Raw genomic sequence first — 25,250 nt, forward strand, 5'->3', positions numbered from 1 at the left:
AACAATACACAAATGCATGATCCATGGACTTACGCGAAAGATGGATAGACCTTAGCCGTACCAAAAACAATAACCAAAACACTCAAATTAAGGTACCAAAAAAAGAGAGACATGCAAGCACATACATGGATCCTTAAGCTAGGCAGTGATGCACAATCCTCGACCATGAGCAAAATGGGATAAACATGAGAACATGACAATGCAATGGGCTCTGAAATCATGTGAAGAATGATGCCAAATCATATACACAAGTGAAGCATAGCATGCTAATGGGCTCAATGCCCAAAGCTAGCCAAGGGGCTCTCACCATGGCCATATCAACCAAGCCCCAAAGGGGCAAAGTGACCTAAGACAATCCTAGGACAGGCCAAAACAAGGCCAGAACATGCATGGAATGAGGCCAAAATATGCTAAAAAGATGGGCACAAATAAGGGGTATGCAAGGCTACAAAGGGAGCATTATACTACGCCTATCACAACTAAACATGGCATGAATTATGCAATGAAAAACAGAGTTATAATATGTCAAAATAAGCCCCAAAACCCAATGGGATGGCATCCCAAAGACCTAATCATGGAGACATACACAATGACCCAATCTTAAGGCACAAAACAACAACTCTTCAAAGCATTGAAAAGATGGCAAACATAAGTGTGTGGCTACACTACATGAACTGAAATGTGATTTCAAATGATGCCAAATCATGAGAATAGTCAAAACAATGCATGCTAGCAACTTGGTGCACAAAGCTTAATAAGCTAGGATGAACTAAGGCTATACAAAGCAATGCATATATGATCAAATCAACACCAAACATAGCTTAAACATGGTGAAACATGACTAAAAGTTCCTTGGAGTTGAGCCGGAATATGCAAGCATGATGGTCCAAATGTAAGATACATGTTAAGGCAATAGAAGGGATTACAAGGTAAGTACATGGTGCATGCAAGAGATCAACAAACCAACTTAAAACAAAGGTATATCATGCGAAGATAACACCAAATACTTGCTGAAATGGGGCCAAAACATGCTAAGCAAACATGCTACTATGGTGAGCCAACAATGCAAGCAAATGAGACACAAAGAGAGGGGGGTGTCCCTCCCCTATTCAAGACTTCAAAACCACTTCTCCACCACTGAAAATCCTCTAGATTTCAGTGGTGAGAAGGTCAAAACAAAAAGGTTTCAAAGCTCAAAAAGAATGTCACAAAATAAGGCCAAACAAGGCCTAAGAGGGGATAGACAACCCCCAACCCAAAAGTAACCTTAAACAAACATATTTAGCATACAAAAACAGAACTTTTTTTAGTTGGACACTAAGCTTAAAACAGTATGCAAGTATTGCTAAAGGTTTAAGCAAAAATGGGGAATAAAAGAGTAGTATCTCACCCTTGAAGAACACTTCAAGAACACTAACTTCAGCACCTCCTTCTGATCAAAACCAACTCAAAAACTCTGAAATCAACTCTTTAGCACCTCAGTAACTAAGGGATGGTGAACCACTAGGTGCTTGAGTGCAAAAATATGAACAAAAACACCCTTTAGAACACTATTACATACACAACTATAGAGAGAGAGGAGATATAGAGAGAGAGTGATATATATCTTCTATATCAGTTGGATGACCCTTTGGAAAGGGAGGGGAGGCTCTCCTCTTATAGGAAGTCCAATTCAAAGCTTCCAAGAGAAGCTAAGTGTTGGTTCAAATCCCTCCATACACGTGTATAGAGGGCAGAGTCTGTGCTCACCAGCTGGCACAACTGGCATGCACAATGCCTGAAAAAGGCAAAGAAAAGGCCTCAGCCAGAAAAAGTGGCCGATCGACCAAAACAATGGCCGGCCGACCAACTAAAGTGTCGATCGGCCAACACTCTTAGCCGATAGCAAGAAAACAAGGCCGGTGGGTTAAGGGGATGGCCAACAAGCCACTTCCTACCCTCAGGTGCAAAAACCGCAAGTCCTTGGTCCATAACCAAGCACAAAATAGTCAAGTTGAGAGATCCTATGGCAAGACGCGCAGCCGAGACCTTCGGGAACTCAAAATGAACACGAGCATAGATGATCATCGAGTGTTCAAACGATGATGTCCAAGTCTTAAGGACGGTCAAAAATGGGGTGTCTACAGTACCCGGCTTCATTTCCAATCCGAGGTTCACAATTGGCTCGATACCCCAATGCTTGGAGGACGAGAGAACTTATGGCTCCTGCTCCCAATTTCAGTTGCGCCCTTTCTGGTGAATGCCTGGCATGGCTTGAAGAAGAAGGACAGACAAGGCCTACTTTAGCATGCGAAGCTTCAGTAAGCACAGAGAGGGGACGCAGGAACACCTGACTCATCTATGCCCCAAGTTTATTGCTTTGATCTAACTTTTCAAGTTTTATGCATGTAATAAAAAAATAAAAAAATAAATAAATAAATAAAAACTTTGATGTATATTGAGAGTTAGAGAACTTTGTATTAAAATCAATGAAATTGAAGTTGTGGGCACTGAAATTTTTTCTTTTGGTCCAAAAATGATCTAAGTTGTAAAAAGATTAATTTGAACAAAATCAACTTTTATTAAAACTTTTCAAAACCATTTTCAAAAAGGATCACAACTGGACACACATGGAATCTATTCTTGAGATGTACAAACCCGAATCCAGAAATGAAAAATTACCCCTTGTCTGAATAGCACTGCACTGCAATGCGACTAGTTCTCATAATGAAGATCACAACCGAACTCTCTTGGATGCATAAAAGATGAAGATGACCTAATCAATCACATGGACAGGACAGTTGATTTGGAAGTGTTTACAGCCAGACTTCAGAATGAAGTTGCCTACGTATCCTAGAAATGGGAATCAAGCCTTACGTAGTTCAGTTCGATTTCACTCGGGTATTAACACTATCCTTTTGCACTCTAACTTTTGCCCAGGCTGCTTTTTCCGGGGTTTTAACCTTGCGAGCTCAGTTTTTCTTATTTCAAATTTTTTGTGCTCTAACTTTTGCTTAGGTCGTCCTTCCGAGTTTTCGGCCTAGCAAGCCTCTCGGGGGTAATATTTCCTCAACTTGTCCATGTTGATTGGTTGGGAAAATTCTAGGCCATCCAGGTCCATAAAAATAACAGCTCCACCCGACCAAATGGTTTTGATAATATAAGGACCAGTCCAATTAGGTCTGAACTTGCCCCTAGGGTCATGGATGGGAGCTCGATTATCTTTCAACACCAAATCCCCTTCCTTAAGATTCCGAGACTTTACTTTCTTGTTAAAAGCCCCGGCAATCCTGCGTTGATATCCTTGAACATGGTACAGTGCTTTCAACCTTTTCTCATCAAACATCATCAGTTCTTCGACCCTGCTCTGCTGCCAATCCGCTTCTGCTATCTGGCACTCAGCCATAACCTGTAGCGACAGAACCTCTACTTCAATTAGAAGAGCAGCTTCCATTCCATAAACAAGAGAGTATGGAGTTGCCCTAGTAGACGTCCGAATTAAAGTTTTGTAGCCCCAGAGAGCAAATGGCAATTTGTTTGGCCAGTCCTTGTAAGTCTCAACCATTTTCTACAAAATATGCTTAATGTTCTTGTTGGCGGCCTCAACAGCTCCGTTGGTTTGCGGCCGGTATGTGGATAAAGCCACGTTGTATTTCTCCAACAAGTCAATCACATCTCTCTTGAAATGGGAGCCATTGTCTGAAATGATCTTATTCGGGACCCCATAGCGACAAATGATGTTGTTGCGGATGAACTTAGCCACATACGACGCTTTCAACACTGCATAGTATTGGGCTTTGACCCACTTTGTAAAATAGTCTATTGTCACCAGGCTATACTCATGCCCATTCGAGCCTTTCGACGTAACTGCCCCAATGACATCAATTCCCCAAACTAAAAAAGGCCATGGCGAAGTCATGTTGTACAGCTTCGACGGCGGGATATTCATGTGATTTGCATGAATTTGGCATTTGTGGCATCGCCGAACAAAACCAATATAATCCTCCTCCATAGTTGACCAATAATAACCCTCTCTGAAAATCTTCCGGGCTAGCATTACTCCGCTCATATGTGTTCCACACTCTCTCCCATGGATGGCCTCCATTAGGCGCTTTGACTCCACTGCATCAACACACAACTTGTGTATTCTCAAATGACCTCTCTTATACAACTTACCCCCACAGATGATAAATTGAATAGCCATCCTCCGTATTGCCCTTTTATCTTTGGCATTTGCCCCTAGTGGATAAGCCTCATTTTCTAAGAAGTTTCAGATATCATAATACTAGGGGTTTTGATCTTATACTTCATCTATTGCGGTGATAAACTCGTAGACCGGCGTATATCTCTATTCAATGATAATTGGGCGCATCCGAACTCAAAAAGGGATGTCTATCATAGAAGATAGAGTTGCTAAAGAATCAGCGAACCTGTTGTTCTCTTTTAATAGATGCGTGAAGGTTAATTTCTCAAACCTAGGAATTAGAACGTCCAGGGTTTGGTGATAGATTTTCATCCTTTCTTCTTTGACCTTCTAGTCTCCTTTTGCTTGAGACACAACTAGGTTCGAGTCCCCGATGATGTCCAACTTTTTTTTCCCTAGTTCTAGGGTGGCTTCCAAACCAGCGATACACGTCTCGTATTCTACTTCGTTGTTCAATACCTTGAACCGGAGTTTGAAGGCTAAAGGTATGTGGGGATTTTCGGGTGCTATCAGCGACACACCTATCCCAAACCCGTATTGATTAGATGCCCCGTCAAAGTACATTGTCTAGGTTTCTTACTCGACTTGCAGAATAGCCTCATCTAGGAATAGGTATTCTACTGATTCATCACCCCCTTCCACTGGGTGATCTGCCAAGAACTCTAATATTGTTCTCCCCTTGACAAACTTGCGAGTCACACACTTCAAATCAAATTCAGAGAGAAGAAGCAACCAACGAGCTAGCCTACCCGTAAGCACTGGTTTCTCGAAGAGATATTTGATGGGATCTAATCTCAAAATCAGAATTACAGAGTGAGCTAACAGATAGTGCCTCAACTTCCTGGTGGCCCATACCAAAGCTAAGCAAGCCTTTTCTAGCGGCGTATAGCGGGTCTCATATTCGAGCATCTTCTTACTCAAGTAATAGATGGCTTTCTCCACTCTATCCTCAGATTCCTACGCAAGCATGTAGCCCATAGTCGTGTCGGTGACTGATAGGTACAGAATCAACGGCTTCCCCGGCTCTGACGACGACAACACATGTGGATTCTGAAGGTACTGCTTGATCAGCTCAAAAGCAAACTGACATCGGTCATCCCATTGGAATTTCTTTCCTTTCTTCAGGAGACCAAATAGTGGTTCATAAGTCAAGGTTAATTTTGAAATAAACATCTTATGAATTGCACTTTACCCAGAAAGCCTCGCACCTCCTTTTCAATCCTTGGTGGTGGCATTTCTAGTATGACCTTGATTTTGGAAGGATCAACCTCGATGCCCCTTTGTGTGATCAAGAAACCCAGCATTTTTCCCGCTATTACGCCAAAAGTGCACTTCTGTGGATTCAGCCTCAACCAATATTCTCTAATCCGTTGGAAGAATTTCTTCAAGGCGATGTAGTGGCCCTCTCTTTCCTTGGACTTGACAATCATGTCGTCTACATACACCTTGACCTTTTTGTGGATCATATCATGCAAGATAGTGGTTGCAACCCATTGATAAGTTGCCCCAGTATTTTTCAGACCGAACGGCATCACCCTATAGTAGTAGATTCCCCATGGCATGGTGAAGGTGGTCTTCTATCTATTCTCAGGTGCCATCAAAGTCTGGTTATACTCAGAAAATCCATCCATGAAGGAGAACAACGCATGGCCTGTGGTGAAGTCCACCAATTCATCGATGTGCAGTAGAGGAAAGTCGTCCTTCGGACTAGCTTTGTTCAGATCTCTAAAGTCCACACACACCCGAATTCTGCCATCTTTCTTCGACACTAGAACGATGTTGGCCAACCAAGTCGAATACTCAAATACTAACAAAAACCCTGCGTCTACCTGCTTGGTGACCTTTTCCTTAATCTTCAAAGCCCAATTCGGGCATATTCTCCGAAGCTTCTGCTTGATGGGTCATCCTCGAGGTCAAAAGGGATCCGATGCTGTACAATCTCAAGATCGATTCCAGGCATGTCTTCGTAGGACCATGCAAAAACGTCTTTGAAATCTTTTAATAAAGTGACTAAGCGCTCGCACTCCTCCGAAGACAACGTGGACCTGTTCTGGACCAGACGCGGATCCTTCTCAGTACCCATATTAATTGAAATGATTTCATCAACAAGGGGTTTTACAAACCTCTCCTCCTCTCGATCAATCAAATGTTTCAAAACCAGCGAAATTCCTTCTTCATCATTTTCATCAAAATTTTGAAAATCATGATCAGTGCAATAAACAAGAAGCACAAAAAAGTACTCAGAATATGTCACAGCATTCTCATTCAAAAGTTCCAGCTCATTCAATTCCTCGGTTACAACCGACTCAAAAGAAAAGGAAAAAGACGACCTAGACAAAACATCGGCATCCAGGTTATCAACCCCAGGAATACCGGACTCCGACTCAGAAGAACTGGAATCTGATTCCGACTCCATGGACTCTGTGGAATCAGATTCCGGCTCACTACCTGACTCAGAACTACTGGACAGAAAACCCTCCTCTAGCTGCCAAATGAGAGAGGGTGCGTTAGATGCATCCAGAATACCACCGGAAGGATCCACACCAGATTGGTCTCCGATCATGGAAATGGTTAGGTCATCCCCTAAACTCTCTAGATTGATCGGAGGATTCGAAAGAAGACATGCCAGTGCTGCTCCTATCTCAAGTTCACTGCTGTTGGACTCACCCTCTGTACTTTGTTCAGCCTCAGTAGTTAATTCAGTCTGTTCCTCAGTGGTTTCACCCTCTTGTAGCTGTAAGTCGAAGAAAATCTCAAAGCCAGGTAGATGCCGCTTCTCGGAGTTCAACCATGGCTCAAGAAAGCCGCAAAATGGGAAGTCTTCACCCTCCCGAATAAAGCAGCCGTTTAGAGTTCCCTGAATTGGCCTATGCACAAGCTCATAGTAATTCCCACTTTGCTTTGCTTTGGCTCTTCCTGCCATTTCCTTCCCTTTTCTCACCCAGTTCTCTTTGGTAGGCGTGTAACCGAGACCAAAGGCATGTGGGTTATGTAGCACTTCGGCCAGTGCAGTAACGCCCTTCCGACCGCTCTTTCCTAATCCCATCTCGAGCATATGTTGTAGTTTGTTCATGAGATACACTGATTGAGAACCGACATATAAGCCCTCATCAACAGCCAAGATATTTTGCACCACCTGGGCCTCAGCCAAGGTAAAACCAGACAAGAAAACATCCTCGTCACCATGTACAATCTCTAGTACGGGTGTAGTAATCTCTGGCGGAGGATGTATACATGAATTCACTACCCCATTCCCAATAGGGTACTTTAGCATTTGATGCAAGGTGGAAGAAACAACTTTTATTTGGTGCAGCCAGGGTCACCCGAGTAACAAGTTGAAGGTCATCCAAGTAACAAGTTGAAAGTAGCCGAAATATCCAGGACATAAAACTCAATACCCTGTTGAGCCGGGCCAAGTCGTGTAATGATCTGAACTGTTCCCATCATCTCTCGACTTGTATTGCCGTAAGCCCCGAATCACCTGGGTCATGGGTACAAAATCCGCTGGCTTCCAACCAATAGCATAGGCTGTGCAAGATGGAGAAACATTGATTGTAGACCCAGTGTCAACTAACACAGCTGGCATCCACTTCTTCCGACACTCTACGGATATGTATAGAGGCTTGTTGTGTGCAGAGCCTTCCGACGACAATTCCTTGTCGGAAAAGGTTAAATTTGGCGCAGCGTCTCCCGGGAAGACAAGTCCCGCTAGTTGCTCTGGGGTTGTGTCGATAGACAACTTTGTTTTATCCATCGCTGACAGTACAACTTGCTGGTGCACGCGCGAAGCCATAAGCAATCCCTAGATAGATATGTCTGCTTGAATCTTGCTTAACTGTTTTAGTATAGCCTCTATTTTTCAGCTTCCTTGTCCTTTCTAGATGCTTCGGGTTGGTCTAAGTATGGGGGCTTGAAGTACCGCCCGCTTCTAGTCATATGATCCACTTCCTCAGAGTACCAAGTGTCATCTAGCAGGTGTTGGCCCCAATCCTCGTCAATGTGGACAAGATGCAGATCATCATCTTCCCACCATACTCCTACAGTAACCGAAAGGCAATTGTCCAGTTTCGTTGTGATTACTCTTACATCACAGTCATCCCCCACAGGGTGTTTGGCTTTTCTAGCTTTTTGACTATTCTCATCCCTTTCCTGTTCAAACCGCTTCAGTGCGGCTTCTTGTTCAGTGTCCACAGTACTTATGATGCCCATTTCTTGAGTGAAATTCTTAATACCGGCGCTCTCTAGCAACTTTCCCTTGTCCTCGGCCTTTCCAGCCTTCATAGCAGTTCCTACTTCTGGCTCTTCCAGTTTTGGCTGAAGTCCCTCATCCACATCAGGTTTATCACTGAGCCACCTAGAGTTTTCTATCAACCTATTCAAATCGAACTAGTTAATGTGCACATCTCCTGAGTCTTGCTTATCAAAGAACTACAGATTATTGATGTCTTTCTTGAGGTCAGCTAAGTCATCTAATCCCTGGCTTGGGCTATCCTCCCGGACCACACTAACCTCCATTCTTGTTGGCAACTCCACCTCTGGTTTGGCCTGATTGGTTGGCACAATATAATAGCTTGGGTCGTACATTCCATCGGATAAAGCCACAGAGCCCTCAGGCGCTAAACTGACATTCCCATTCTCTACCAAGGCTACCCTGCCTTCATCTACCACTGTCACTACCAAAGGTTTGGGTTGGGATGTGGACACGTTCAACATGGACAAATCTGTGCTTTCTGGGATGAACAGTGTCGGCTTGGGTGAGTGGGAAGGGGTGATATATATACTAGGGTAATAAGGGACGGCCAATGTATGGATGAGGTTTATTTGCCAAGGTGGAGGGGCTTAGTTATGTGGTGGGAGAGGATTTGTAGTGACATTGGGTTTTTCAGGAGATGCTATCACCTTATTGTCAATAAGATCTTGAATCTCATGACGTAGTCTAAAGCACTGATCAGTATCATGACCACGTTATTGGTGAAGAGCACAGTATTTGGCCGAGTTGTGTTTAGGAAGGACAGGATCAGGCAATGGGCGTTGTTCTAACGGCTTCAGATGACCTTTTTTAATCAGGACCCTCAGGGTTGCAGATAAGGACATAAAGAGCGGCGTGAAGACCCTCTGTCCTCGGGCCTGATGGCTTGAGGTCTGGGAAGTTGTATTGCGAGTGCCGATAAAGGGGTTGGCAGTCTTGGGTGCGGTGGTGACCATGCTCACATCTGAAGGCCTTGCAGCTGCACTACCGCTGGCAGTCACATTGGAACTGCATGTGAAAGCCCTCTTGGGCTGCTCCTTTTCATCATTGATCAAACCTTGACTCATCGCATCCTCAATGTGAACTCTTCTCTCATGGAGATCAGTGAATGTGAACAAAGACAAGACAATCATTTTTTGCAGTAATTTCCCCTACAGGTTGCGGACTATCATTCTGATTTGATCCTTTTCGGATGGCCGAGTTGTCATCATTGTGGCCTTGGCCCTCCACTGAGTCACAAAATCCGAGAAGCCCTTATTCGGCTCTTGACGGATTGCTTCGAGATCACGAGCAGTGACCTCGATCTGGGTATTATAAGAGTACTGCGCTACAAAGGCCTCGACCATCTCATCCCAGCTTCGTTTCACAGAGTCTTCTAGCTTGGCGTTCCAAATGGCCGCTATACCCGACAGGGTCCAACCAAAGAATGACAGCTTATGAAGTCTAGACAAGCCCATAGGCCGCAAAATATCTAAGAAGAGCCGTAAGTGAACCATAGGATCCCCTGAACCATCAAAACGGTCTACATGCGGCATCTTGAATATGTCCAGCAGGGTCACTACCGTATCAGTATAACCATTCTCTATATCCAGGATTGTATTCATACCATGCGTCCGCTTGAAAAGCTTTTCTAGCTTGTTGACTTTCAAAGCAGTAAGGTAGACTTCAAACTCAAAGGGGGCCTCCGTTTGATATACAGATGCCTTGGAAGTCTAAGGTGGAATCGGATCCACTGGGATGCCCGCGTTTTCCTGGGCATTGGCTATAGGAGCAGTAGCCCGTGTGCTGGGATATGTGTAGGAAGCGGATAAGATGCAAAAGCCACTGCCTATTGCGGCTGTTGTTGCTGCAGTCTACTGATCAACTCAGTCTGCTGGGCTACAACTTCCACTTAGCAGGCGGCATCTATCTGCATGTTTTCAATGGTCTGCTAGAGGTTATGAAGCAAGTCTTCTATTCCGGCTGGATATTAAGCCATTTAAACAGGTGAATACTCTCTTACTGGAGTGGAAGTAGAAAACTATACCTGATTGGGTGTGGGTGTTTGTTGAACCGGTGAGTTGTGCTGAACTCTCCTTCGTCTTGCAACCGGCGGGAGTGAAGCAAACACTGGCTGTCCTCTTACAAGATCCCCAGATCGGTAAAGTCGCCTTACTCGGGTCCAGAGCGCTTGGGGGGTAACAGAATCGTCTGAAGCAATGGTGAAAGACTACCTTGCAAAAAGAAAATAAAGCAAAAAAACACAACAATCAGAAACCACACAGCACCTCAGCTCAGACAGAAACAACACGCAGTTGCAATCATAAGCTGGACAACTGTACTCAAACACTAATTTCTGCCCCAAAACTGATACCTAGACTTACAACTGATACATACATTCCCGTAGAGTTTCACTCTAAAAGCACGTATCAAGCAAGTGAGAGCCAAAAACACCCCTATAATGGGGTAGGGTTACCCTGTCCTAATTTTTTCAGGAGCTAGGGGTTCACTACACAAACAAACGGTTTCAAACAATTCTTGCATTCAGGTAAGCAACCTGTCCTAGTTTGAAACAGTCTTTATGGCTTTCGATATGTAACTAGGCAGCAAGACCACTAAATATACCTCTCACACCTAACACCATAAAGTGAAAAGAGGATTAACCGGTACGACAGTAGTCCAGATCCAAGGGTTGTGTTCCCATCGTGGCAGAGCCTGCAACCGATCAGCCTTTTGGCAAGCTTTTCCAAGCAAGCCTCCTACAAACTGCTCAGGAATAGCAGATGGCAAACACTGTGACTTAGGCGCACCAATGCAAATGCAAATACAAATGCAAAGAAACACACAAGTGTAGATAAACAAACATATCATGAGTTCGAGTCAAGTTCTCTAAAATCCCTAGTAGAGTCGCCAGAAACTGTGGACTCGCCTTTTTTCGTGCCCCACCTTTCGGAAAGGTTTGAAAAGAAGGCCTTACAGTTCGGACTCCCGCGGTTCTGAATCTAATCTCACAAAGTGCAATGTGAAACTGATAATCACCAAAGAGTCCAAATCCGGCAAACCTTTTTGGAAAATTGATTTTAAATCAAATAATGCCAAAATTGAGCTGCTTTGCCAGATACAGAGTCGCCACCTAAATATTTTTATTTTGAAAATTTTTTGGAAACCCTAACTCATGCCAAAGGCCACGTGTTCGTCATCACCAAAGTTGCTTCGACTTGGGAACTTGGGTACGAGGGGAGAAGGTCATGAATTGAGTACTCCCGCTCGTCGATCAAATATCAGCCTTTACTAATCATGATATGTTTTTTTTATCAACATTATATGTTCTTATTTCGGTTATTAGCTAACATTATTATGTGACGCGCACACATACAAGTATAGACTAAATCGCAAGAATTGGAACATTTCAAGTCATGTTTGTTTGCAAAAATGGTTTGAATTTGCCACCTCAAGTGGGCTTAAAGATGCGGTTTTGCCACCAAACATAGTGGGCTTAAAACATGATTTGCCACTCAACAAAGTGGGCTTAAACCGCACATTTGTTGAATTGTTCCAATTCAAACAACAAGCCTTCATCCACAGGCATTCATGCAATTTAGCATTTAAGCACATAGCCTCATGGCAAGCATGCTAATCATGGCAACATACACATTCATACAAGTATGCTAAAGCATAAAACTCACCCAGTACTCCAAGTTAGGAAAGAAAACAAAGTTAGAAAAATGCATGATTCCTAACTATGTTAAATGACTAATGCAACACATGCAATAATGCAACTAAATAGGCTCGGCTATTTAATCATGGCATATGCAATACTTTGATAGCATGCTTTGAAACACGAATTCAAAGAAGTATTGAAATGACAATGCAGTCTAAATGATGCACAGAGCCTCGGTGCATACAAGACAAATGAATGGATGCAAACATGCAAGCATAAGGTATGCCAATTGAAAATGTCCCTAATCTAACCATCAAAAGCAATTAAATAAAAGGGAGAAAAACGCGAGGTTGGAAGACATGCACACGCACGCACACTTATTATAACATCACGCCCTCACGAAGGAGGGTCCGTATGAATAAGTTAACTAGTTACGCTAATTAAGCTAATTATTACAACACAATATGAATTAACTAACTATTCTAAGCTTAATTAAATATTACAAATCAAATTAATTAGCTAAACACTTAACCAATTAATTACAAAACAATTAATCTAATTAATTACAACATGAATTAACTAGCTAATCTACTTGAATAATTACATCACTTGCAAGAATTAGCTACAACTAATTATCTAGGCAAGTTAATTAAACAACCTCAGGAAACGAGGGATGCATGCATACTCCGGTTCTCCACCCGAAAAGCCACCATTTTGCTGCTACGAGCCTTTGTTTACACATTTGAACACTAAAAAGGCTGCTTACTTCCAGAACACCTCCACTTCAACTTACCAACACACTGTGCAATTTTCATTGGCGGCCGACAGGGGGCATACCGACTACCAATGGTGGCCGGTCGGCCACTGATGACATGAACTCCTCTCTTTGCTGCAACAGAGAGCAGACGAGCAAAATAGTGTATTCTCACAGGTTTGTGTGTACTGTTTACACCCCTTATCGTCAAACAAACTCAAATGAGTGAAACTCTTGGCTCTCAAACCACCAATCAAGCAATTTCCATGTATGATAGCCAAAGAACCAAGTTTGTACAAGTTTAATGAGTGCAAAACAAGACTCAAAAAGACCATCACCCTATCATGCATGATCAAGGGCAATGGAGACTAAGGAAAATGGCACATTTCATCACTTTTGAGTATGAAATGTCCCATTTTCCTTGTATTTGAATTAACGTCTGATTCAAACACATGCAATGCTACACAAAAGATACTTATCTTGCCTCTTTTACTTGTTCATTTTGTTTACTCATTTTACATTACCGATTCATTCTTTAATCGATTAAGTCCATTAGTGAGTGTCCTCTAATAGAAAGATGGCTCAAACAACGAGTTGCTTTAGGCATGAAAGATGCATTACACTATCGATAATGAACCCCCTAAGGGATTAAACCATTAGGTGCAACACCTCCATCACACTTCGGCAAACAAGGGATTTAAAATCACTTTCAAAGCAAACAAAAAAGTGAAGAATTGAGGGAGGTTGTAGGGATTTTAAGTGCTAAAATGAAGTGTAAAACAACACTAAAACATGCTATTAACTCAAAAGAATGATGATTAAAGCATTAAAACATCAAGCTAGTGAAGGAATTAACACTACAACTATGCAATACAAGCCTCAACTGAACTAAACAGCCCAAAATAGGTTATTTTAGAGGCAAAAACATGCTAAACTAGAGCTAAGTTAAGCTAGAAAAACATGCTAACACATGAAGCTAACTAGGCATTCAAACGAGACACATGGAGGGGAGGCTAACCCCTCCAAATTTTGGAATTCAAAAATTTATATTTACCACTAAAAAATCTTTGAGATTCAGTGGTTAAAAAGCCTAAAAAAGTTGTTTTAAAAGTGATGAAAAAAGGGTACAAAAACTTAACAAGCAAAGTGACAAGAAGGGTGGACACAAAAATAGCCTCAAACCACCATTTTTAGGTCACAAAAACATATCTTTTTACACTTCAAAATCAGCCCAAAAACAGTTTGAAAAGATGACAAAACAAGTATTGAAAACAAGCTTAAATAACAAGTGTTATATCTCTTAAAGCTAAGGCACAAAATAGGCAACAAATCAGGCACAAAATAGGCAACAAACCAAGTAATCTCAGCCTAAAGGTGAGAGTATTTGGTTAAGGGTTGATATGCAAAAGCTAAGGGCACGTGTGCAAATGTGTACAAAATAACAAGAGAGAAAGAGAGAGAGAGAGAGATATTTTTGCTCTAATTTTTCTAACCCTCAAAAATGGGGGAGGACACCCCCTATATATAGAAAAACAAGTCTTGAGCTTGTGAACATTTCACCGTACACATGTATGAAGATGCAGCTCAGTGAGCAACAGTTGGCACAGCTGTCAACAAATATCTGAAAAAAGAGACCAATGGTCGTCGGCCGCCACTGATAGTCGACTGGCCACCACTGGTAGCCGACAAAAACAAGCCCTGGTCGACAGCCTAGGGGGCTGGCCGACAGGTCACCCACTCCTCTAGTCTAGAGGCAACAATCTCTTAGTCCAAAAAACATGTACAAAACAGATAAGGTTTATAGGCTCAAAGACAAGGCGTTCCGCCGAGAACTTCGGACGCTCAAAACGAACACAAACAAGGACAATCATCGAGTACACAAACGATGACTTCCAAGTCTTGAGGACGATAAAAAATAGGGTGTCTACAATAAGTCATGGTGTTACCGATATGCACTCCTAAATTATGTCCTAATCAATTAGGTTGGTATTGTTGGACTCCTCAATTTGTTATGCATGTAAACTCATAAATTATCCCCTCATGATCAGGGCTGACACTGTTGGGCTTTCAGTTTCATCAATAAGGTTTCCATTGAATACCATATATCTAATAGAGGTTAAATGCATATTTTCAAGCTTAATGCTATATTTAGATCATGAATTTGGACAAGGATTTAAAAAAAAAAAAATAAAAATAAAAAAATTATCTTATATTTTATTCACATTGTCCCCACCTTTTTTTTTTTTTTTTTTCCTCTACTCAAATTCATAACCCAAACACAGCTTACTCGATGGAGAGTAACAAAATTGGAATAGTGATTCAGTGTAAGTTTTACCTAACTAGAGCCTAAACTGAATCTTTTCAAACAAACAGTAATCCTTACGTAGATATGTATTTTCTAAGACTGTTTTTAAATCATGGATTTAGATAGAAATTTGAAAATGAAAAGAGAAATGATCCTTATCTAAATTTACGATCCAAACACATACATCATGTGAGAATAGTGTTATTTAAATTTCCCCCATATGTGACTCATATACTACATGTGTAATTTGTGCAAATACATACCTAAATGAACTTTGTGACTAAAGCTTGCCTACTTAATCTTAAGCATTTAGGGTTGGTTTGAAAATTGGTTTTTTAAGTGATTTTTTGAATTTTTTTTTTTTTGACTAAAATATGAGGTGAAAGAAAATGATGGGTTTGAGAATGATTTTTTGACTTTTTATGAATAAATATGCAAAAAGTTAAGAGAATGATAATGAATCATTGAATTTTTAAAACTATTTTAGCCATTTCCCAAACACTCCTTAGCTGTATCATGTGCATCCTACAAGAGAGCTTTAGACTCCAAAGAAAGGGTAATTATTGGTAAAATATACTATGCCCGGTTGTTTAATTGAACAAACTTCATTTACCTCTTGTGGTTTAAGTCAAGTGCGGATTACCTCTCTAACATTTGTATGCCACCACATAATCTTCTTGTGATTAATGGATTACAGTTGGCATTTCCAACTAATATAATTGCCCGTGCATTATACGCGCACAATGTGCAACTGGGTATAAACTGATGGTTTTCTCTCCGAAGTAAATGACTAAAATGTTTCTAGAGTTAGAAGTAAAAGCTTACCCATGAAAGTTGGTTTTTTACCCTCTCTTTCCTCTCTATGTCCAGTTGCAAGTGACTCTACCTAGCAAAAATGTCATCATCAAGTAGTATAGGCAGTAGAGAAGCACAAATCTTGAGGTTCATCAGTAAGAAAAATCTTTTAAAAATTCATGAAATATCAAAATATTAAAAAAAAAATACAAAATTTTAGTAAATTTTTTATATTTTTATGTATTTATTAATTTTTTAAAATATTTTTTTATAAATTTTTTACTTTTTAATATATCTAAGTAAGGTGTATCTAAAAAAGTAAAAAAAAAATATTTAAAATTTTAAAAATATGTACTAAAAAAAAATACACAAATCAAAAAATTTAATTTTTAAAAATTTAAATTAAACACAATGATTATGATTTATCGTTGTTTGTGCAAATTGAAAGACTATATTGATTTTGAAGATGGACTCATTGGTCTCGTTTGGGAAGTGACTATTTTAGTAGATTATTTTAGTTTTTGATTATTTTAGTAGGTTAAAATTTTTGTGTTTGGAAAGATGATTGGATTTTTTGTAGTTGGATGTGATATTTGTGAGAGAAAAAGTGAAATAATTATAAATTTGATATGATATTTTATCTTATTAGCTATTTTAACCTATTTTATCTTTTTATGATTTTTAGTCTAAACTAAGCTATTTTTTTTCTTTCCAAACATCCCATTATGATTCGATGCACACTATTTAGTGAGAATAAATGTTATCTTTATGAAAACGACATTACAATAGGACTTGAAACGTTTCCATCAAATCAGTCATTCAAAAGTTCGTCACCAACATCATCATCTTCCGAATAACACTTACGAAATTAATAAATTCACACAAAAAATAAATAAAAATCTCCAATTTTTATCTCTCACTTAACCTACCAAAGTAGGCCAGGACGACTTATACAAACATAAATGAACTTTGTAACCCAAATCATAAACCCTCTTCCTTCCACTAAAAAAAAAAATTACTACAAAACCACACACACAAACACACATCTAAAACTCACATGCCTGAGTTACGAGGTAGGACTTTTATCAAACACGTAGTGGGTAACGAACACCAAGCAACTTCACATCATCTATCACAGGCCCACAAAGCGAACCAGAGTTATCACTCTTCATACTATAAAAAACGCTCAGAAACCTAACCCTGGTTCGATTCGACACCGCCGTGAACCTAACCCTAGCCCTCTTAAACCCACCTCTCCCCTTCGACTCGTACGGCACCTGAACCGTCACTTTTCCGGCGAAAGCCTCCACCACCATCGACCCCTCGCATGAGTTGCTAGCATCGCCGACTGAGAAAGTGAGGTCGTAGACTTTGCCTGGGATGGTTTTGACGATCTGGGCAATCGCGCTTTCTTTGCCGGCGATGAGTTCGACGGCGCGTTTGCCTTGGGGGACGGCGAAGTGGTCGGAGTCGATGTATTTGACGGCTTTGAGGGACTCGATTATCCAACCGAGCAATGGGGAGTGGTCGTCTTCGATGTTGGGGGGGATTAGGACTCCCCAGGATGTGTTGGGGAATACGTATGGACCTTCTTCGAAATCTCCATTTTTTAACATGTTGTCTGCGACAATATGGAAAACATTAGGAAAACTATATTCACATATATAAATTCAAAGAGCAATGCTACATAGCCGGAATGTTGGTTTGTTCGAAAGGTCTAAATTTTGGTTTGTCTGTTGTTCGGAAACTAGATGACAGCTGCGGTCAATAAAGATTGACAATCCATGATAGACAAATGTTTCACCGGTTGTCGTAGTGATCAATTAGCTGGTCGACTACTATACACAAATTTAAATATTTGGCCAAACTCAATTTTGAAAATTCAAAAGGAAGAGGGATGGTGTGAGAATGTTATTGTTGTAATTATAAATATTTTTTTGCAAATGTTTTATTTTAAAATAACATTTTTTTTTATAAGTGTTTTATTTTTATTTTTTTAGATTTGATAAGTATTTTATTTTAAAGTGAAAGATTATTGTTGTGCCACATCTGTATAAATTTAACATTAATAAAGTTTCAATCACATTTTGGTTGTTTTGAAGTTTTCAGAAAGAAAAAGATAAGGAACAAAATTAAGCTCAGAATTTTGAGAAATTGATGAATGGTCTAGTTCTTAGATAGTGTAATTTAAATTTTTTAGTGTCTTTTATTTTTTAACTTTGTGAGGAAATAAGTAATTAGTTGATGGGTATGATGTAATATTTTGATTTTTTGACTTTTTAATAATTTTTTAATTTTTTTGATGACAATAAATCTAGGGACCCAACTTAGGATCCCAAATTTATGTCAAGAATGAGTGTGTGGAGAAGATTAAAAGTATATGTTGTGAAATCATGGGTAGAATGAATTTGAATCATATATTGATGTTTCTAGGTAATTTCTGATTAAATTTTTTGTGTTTGTATTATTACTGTCTTGATTTGTAGCCAAAAAATTAACTGGCAAACGGGAATTTAAAATAAATCTTAGTCACATATTGAATTATTTTTTTAAAAATTTCGATTTGTAGAACAGTTGTTTCAAAAATGTAAAATGTGTTAATTTTTTTTATGGTGCAAGAATAAATTTGTTTAATACATTTTTTAATTTTAAATACTTTTCAAACTACTTTTGAAATTCTAGGATAAAATTTATATTTTATATCCACCAACTTTCATTTTAACCACATTTTCTAATTACAACAATTAACTTCCCACCGTTTAGAATTTGAATAAAAATTAAAATATGAGGAACTAAAATAGAATTTGAGGAAAAGTTAAGGGTAAAAAATTTAATTTAGTATATATTTTTTTCAAATGTTTTGATCTTCAGGTGGGCGCTTGGCGTCTAAATTTTTAAGAAAGAATGATGAGAAAATCATATTAAAACACAAATTAAAATTTGAAAACTAATTAATTGTTACAATTAAAAAAATGAAAAATCAAATAATATATTGGAGAAAGGTGTAATTTATTTATTTATTTTATTTTATTTAATTATTTATTTATTTATTTTGTGAAAATCTTGAGTGAGTTGGTTGGTGAAGCCATTTGCAATTCCCAGGCAACCTGCAGCCATATATGTTTTGAGCATGAAAAAAACAAATGTAAAAACAAGAAGGATACAGGTGCATGTGGTTTGGATCTAAGATGTTGGGTCTGTATTCAAAAAGAGAACAGAAAGCAATTATTCCATAATTTGGATCACTTATTATTTTTGAAAATAAATGCACACACAACAACAACAACAAAAAATTTATTGAAATTATTGACCTCTCACAAATGTTTATATCTGTAGATGCGATTATCTTGTTCGCATGTAAATTATGAATAAAAGCGAGAAGTTAAAGATTTTGTTAATTGAATATTTCGATTGAGATATGACAATTCTTTTTTAAAGTCTTAGTAATAAGAACTGTATTGTCTAATGTTGAGTTCGGGACCAATGGGTATTGGGCACAAGCAATAAAACATTAAGAAGTCTATTCTAGTTGGACGTTGGAAACGTGTTGAAGCAATGTATTATGTTTTGTCTCTTCAATTTTAAGGTGATTGTTTATGAGTGAGTAAGATCAAAGATGATATGATGGTCGATAGATTGTTTGTTCAAGATAACAGATTACGAGTAATTGAGATCAAAGATGATGTGAAAATCCAAATAATAGAATAAATTTCATCAAAAGAGTAAGAAAGAAAAATCACCTCTAGTTCTTTTAGGAGGATTCAAAACCTTCAAAGCAACCGAATCAATAAGCGGACCACAAGCCGCATCCTCTTTCTCCACAGCCGGGTTATGAATCAAAATTTCAATCTCATCAGAGTCTGCCAAGAAGCCCCACGAATACGAGTCCCAACCATCACTACTATACGTGGTTTGAATTGGCAAAATCCCCCAATCTTTTGGCTCTAATTTTGGTGACACTGACACATTAAGTTTCTCCTCTTGCGCGCAAGTTCGAGCTGCGCTAAATGTTAATGAATAGAACGTTCCTTTAGTGACTTTGGCTCTCTGTTTTATCAATGCATCGTTGCCTAGCCTCACTGCAAATGTTCCTTGGGGGACTATTAGTAACATGTCGCCTTGCTTTTGCCCCGATTTTATGTATTCAATGAAGCCTGAAAGTTCCCAGTTGGGTATCGCCTTGGGATCGATCACTTTGGTGCCGTTCATTTGCGATGGTTTTGGGCCTAATTCGAAGTTTCCATTAGGCAATAATCCTGGAATTCAATATTCGTTAATGTTAGGTTCGGTTCAATTGTTAGGAAAATAAAGTATAGAAAAATCAACTTTTTTTTATAACTTTTTCACGTTCATTTAGCAAGAAATGATATGTTTTTCCTGCAAATCTATCTTGCAAAAAATTCAAAAATTTACAGGAATTTTGACAATATACTTTCATTTTTCTGACAAATGAACACAGAGAAAAGCAAATACAAATTTTTTTATTTTTTGGTTACACTTTTCTTGGAAACGACTCTCACACAAAACTCCTGACAACTAGAACAAGACTAGTGTACAATGTAATTCAAGTGATTGTATTATAGATTTCTAGAAGAAGGTTTGGAGTTGACCTTATGAAGAAATGTGAAATGTTCTGTTGTGCTAGTTTAACTTGTTAATATATTAATCTTAAGGAAAAGGAAGGTAAGTGTTCTTTTGTAAGTAACTAAGGCCCCGTTTGGGGACTTATCTTTTTAGCTAAAAAGTCAAAAAGTTATCTTTTTAGTCAAAAAGTCAACAACTCATATCAAAAAGTCAAAGATTCTCTTTTCTCTCTACTTTTTGCACATCTTTTCGTAATTAGCTAAAAAGTCATCCTAAATATATAAGTTTTTTTTGCCTACTTTTTTAGCCAAATAACCAAAAAGTTACTAAATTAACCTGTTCCTAAACGAGGCCTAACTAGTAAGTAATAGCATTTCTATCGCAACTTTGGAAAAATTAGGTGTTAGTATTGACACAATAAGTGTTACTCTAAGAACAACAGATAATTTTTAAATTTAATTTGCGTTTCTCACAATTGAGGTCAAGACAATTTATAATGCCTCAAAAAAGAAAAGTTAATAAAATATTCATTTATAATTATTTGATTCGTTGCGATTCACTTTCTATTAAAAAGTTTAGAAAACCTTTGTGGATTATGAGCTAAATTAGATTAATGGTTTTTTTGATTGGGAGAATTATATGTACGTGGGAAAATGAAAAAAAAAAATTATCAATATATAGAGGGGTGCAAGTGACGTTTGCATCTTATAGTTTTTTATTTGCGCCTCATCACAAATACACTTGTACCCTTATGTATTTATAATTTTTTTTTTCTTTCTCCCATGTACATGTAATTTTCCCTTTTTAATTTCTATACACCCAAGTTTGTCATTGTTAGGCAATCATATTTATCTTTTACATTTTTTTTTTGGTTTGTATAAAATCTTAGGCTTTGTTTGGTAGAGTTTTGAAACTTTAATTCCACCTCTTGGTTTGCACGTGGTGTTTGCTTACAATTTTCAAAAATTGATTACACACCTATTTTCAAAACACGTTTACCTAGACGTTTGGTCGGTTGGTCAGAATAGTGTTCGTTTTTTTTTTTTTTTGTACTTGTTATTTTTATATTTTCAATAAAAATATTTGGGGATTTTTTTAAATTTTTTTATGAGTTTTGAATAGAATTTTAGGTTGTGTGATTGGTTATGAGTTGTAAATTTTTGAATCAAATATCATATGTCACATCACTCAATTCAAAATTCTTTTCAAAACTCATAATCAAACAAATTTTTCACGCTCAAATTATAATTCTAAAACTCTCAAACTCAAAATACAATTTTAATTTCAAATCATAATTCTAAAATTCTACCAAATATAACGTTGTATTTTTTAATCTTCTTTTAAGTGTTGCCACCTAATCATCACATGTCCTGTCCATCACCGACGTTACATAGGGCGACGCTAATTTTATCTTTTTCAAACCTACACGAAATAGATTTGAGTAGTGGTTACTCAAATAAAAAAAAATTATACTACATAAAATTAATACACAAAGTGATAAATTTTAATTTAATTATATTTAAATAAAATTATTTTAAAGTGATTTACATTTTTAAAAATACAACTGCAGTAACCTACAAAAATTCTAAGTTATTGGGATAACCCAAACTAGTCTTACCGATGGGCTCAACCCAAATAAAAAAGCCCATTAAGCAAATATTTAGGGCAAACCACACCCAGCTACATAAAAGGAAAGGATCACTAGAGAAAATAGGTATGCTTGATTCCCAGCTTACACCACACTATTCATTTCATATTATTTTGTTTCTCTTTCATAAACGAGAACTAACTCTATCATCAGAGTGTTTCAGCCGACAATCTCAGTTGGGTAGCATCAACTTTTTTTTATCTTTGCAGATCTACAAGGTAAAACTTATTTCTTTGTTAGATCTCTTTAACAATTTACGTGAAAGGTCTCACAACAATTATTATAGAATTTTAATATTACATTTTGTATGAAAATATTATAAAAATATCATTTTTCAATGGATATATGGCTTACAAAGTTCCAATAAATGAATACGATTATTCATTTCTAAATGGAATTTCACGTGAGCTATCGGCATTAATGAGTCAATGAACACCAACCCAACCTTGAATGCCAAACTGTGACGAGGAGTAGATCTAACAAAGACATATGCTATAAGTTCATTAATGGGCCAATTTATTGAGAGTAAGGGTAATAATAAGATGATAAATAATGGAAGATCCAGGACAATTCTGTTAATGGTTATGGAGGGATACTTAAGTGTTAAGGTTAATGTGATTTTAAGTTTAAGTTGGTGGAGAGACGTTGACCTATATTATAACTTAACTATTACACCACCTTCATCTCATACTTTAAATATGATGTGACAATTTAATAGCCCTATTTTGCCATCAAATATTAACTCCACTTGGTGTGTCAAAAGCTGATGTGGCATTTGGTATGACCCCTTTATACTAATTTTGACATATTCCTACTTCAAGCATTTTTTTGAAATAAAAAAGTTTCCATGTGAAATAAAAGAATTCAAAATTTAAAAATAATATAATAATAGATTTGATATATTGAGTGGAGAGTTTCCATGTCAAATTGACATATGCCAATTTGCCACCTAAACATTTAAAAAAAAAAAATGACATACTATCAAAATTTAAAGATTTGGGTGGAGATGCTCTTAATGCTCCATTTGTTTAGATGAAAAATATTTGTTACGGAATTTTTTTTTTTTAGAATATTTATGGTGACAGTGGTGGTGGTGGGATGAAAATGGAGGTAGAGGTGGTGACAGTAGCAGCATTGATGGAAATGGTGATGGTGGCGATAGCCATGGTGATTGTGATGGTGGTATGGTGGTGAAGATGAGAGTGACGGTGTTAGTGTGGTGATATTGGTAAGGTTTTAGTTCAAAAAATATTTTCTGTCCTTAAAAGTAAAAAATATTTTTCTATCAAAATAAGTTAAGTTTTGTTGTCCATAAAAATATTTTCTATTATACCAAAAAACCACCCAAACAGACGAAACGTAACATACTAAACGCAATCTTGTGTAAAAAAATAATAATAATAATAAAGAAGAAAAAAATTGATGATAAATGAGGAGTTTTATTTTAGGACCACACTCGTCTGATTAAAGTTACACTCCAATGCCTATTATTGTCTATATTGATCAAGTGGGTTGTACAGCTACGAGATTCTAAGCATGAAGTTGTTGGATCTCATATTTATATTTGTTCAACTACCTAACAACTAGTTAAATGCTCGCTCAGAGTGAATGGTGAAATGACAAATTACCCCTTCACATTAATATCCCAAGTGCCAAATGTACATTTATTCTCTTTGTAAGAGAAAGGAAAAAACCAAGGGAGTTCAAAATTTAAAAAATAAAAATAATAATTTGTATAAATAGTAATAAAAACAAAGTATACATTATATTTAGAATGAATTTGGTCCGTATATTCTATTTTTGGAACACTTTCTCTGTTATTTTTTCAAATTGTCTAACATTCTTTAAAAAAAAAAAAAAATACTAAAAATTTCCCATGTATTATTATTAATATAAATCTTATATTACTATACGTCTACAGTGAGAAATGGGATCATGTATTGATTAACAAAGCCCGATAACAACATGCAATGCAATACAACTTGTGTGTGTACAACCAAATTCAATTCAGCCATGTCCAAGCAAGTCTACATCGACTATAGAGGATTGTTGAGTGTAATTTCTTGGTTGAAGACTAATATTAAGAAAAAAGAAAAGTAAAAGTTCAAAATACTTGTTTTCTTACTTTCATTAGTAAGGTGTTTTTGTTTATATAAACTATTATAATAAATGCACCAAACACTCAACATAAATTTTCAAAAAAAAAGCCAATAAACAGTCTCAAAACATGATGACAATAAACAAAGCACTCATGAGGCAATGAAGATAAAAAAGTAGAGTACTAATTTCAAATTTTTACTGGGAAGTTTAGGGTTTGAGTTTATTATAAATAAATAAATAAAAATTGTCTGACACCCAGGCAGTTGCTTTAATCTAATTTACTGACATTCTATCCTTCATCAAATAATAATAATAATAATGATAATAATAAATAAATAAATAAATAAATAAAGCAAACAACCAAAACAAAACAAATGGAACAACATTGGTGGGGATATTATATATTGCCTCTGGCTCGGTGAATTAGTTTAGTGCAGTTCTATCAAACATTCAATGCATATATATGTAGTGTGCTAAGATGTTAAATGTATCATCATAGTGGGGGAACCTATAGAAAAACAGGCTTGAAACTAAGCCCTTGAGAATGAGAAGTAATCATAGTGTAATCAAGATTAGTATGTACCCTCCTTTGTTATAGAATAGAATCAAGATTTGTGGTTGTACATGTTTGTGTGTCATTGTGTTTTGTTTGCATATATATCAAGAATATTAGCTGGCTAGCAAAACACCAATTAAGCAGCGCGCAGAGAGAGAGAGAGAGAGAGAGAGAGAGAGAGAGAGCTTACCGTCGGTGAAGGATAAGGCAACATGGCTGGTGGCACATAGTATCAGTAACAACACCGTCACCCTCAACATTGTACTATGAGAGAGAGAGAGAGAGAGAGAGAGAGAGAGAGAGAGATTTTGGTAGAGGAAGAGGTTTGCGTGGAAATCTGAGAGCTGTGCTGTGGTTTTTATGTATTTCAATTTCTGATAAAGCCCCTACTTTTGTATGTAATTACCAATATACCACAAGAAACATCAATTTAGTG

General features: G+C 37.7%; 1 protein-coding gene across 1 annotated transcript; it reads right to left on the reverse strand.

Annotated features, from left to right (window-relative positions):
- Window positions 1-16,776: 16,776 nt before the first annotated feature.
- On the reverse strand, window positions 16,777-25,139 carry LOC114277220 (BIIDXI-like protein At5g11420). Its single transcript, XM_082866023.1, has 3 exons — window positions 25,005-25,139; window positions 19,667-20,182; window positions 16,777-17,547 (listed from the first exon to the last, which is right to left on the reverse strand). The coding sequence occupies exons 1-3, from the start codon at window positions 25,072-25,074 to the stop codon at window positions 17,012-17,014; spliced, it is 1,122 nt and encodes a 373-aa protein (XP_082722149.1). The 5' UTR covers window positions 25,075-25,139; the 3' UTR covers window positions 16,777-17,011.
- Window positions 25,140-25,250: the final 111 nt, after the last annotated feature.

This window comes from Camellia sinensis, chromosome 4, assembly GCF_055761805.1.
Source record: "Camellia sinensis isolate YWXY chromosome 4, ASM5576180v1, whole genome shotgun sequence".
In the NCBI taxonomy this organism is placed as follows: Eukaryota; Viridiplantae; Streptophyta; class Magnoliopsida; order Ericales; family Theaceae; genus Camellia; species Camellia sinensis.

Excerpts from the sequence above, each read along its gene's own strand:
- LOC114277220 (XM_082866023.1), bottom strand. The coding sequence starts at position 25,074 with ATGTTGAGGGTGACGGTGTTGTTACTGATACTATGTGCCACCAGCCAT. Across the intron at positions 20,183-25,004 it reads TGCCTTATCCTTCACCGACG|GATTATTGCCTAATGGAAAC; the intron begins GTAAGCTCTCTC and ends ATTGAATTCCAG. Across the intron at positions 17,548-19,666 it reads TCCTCCTAAAAGAACTAGAG|ACAACATGTTAAAAAATGGA; the intron begins GTGATTTTTCTT and ends ATATTGTCGCAG.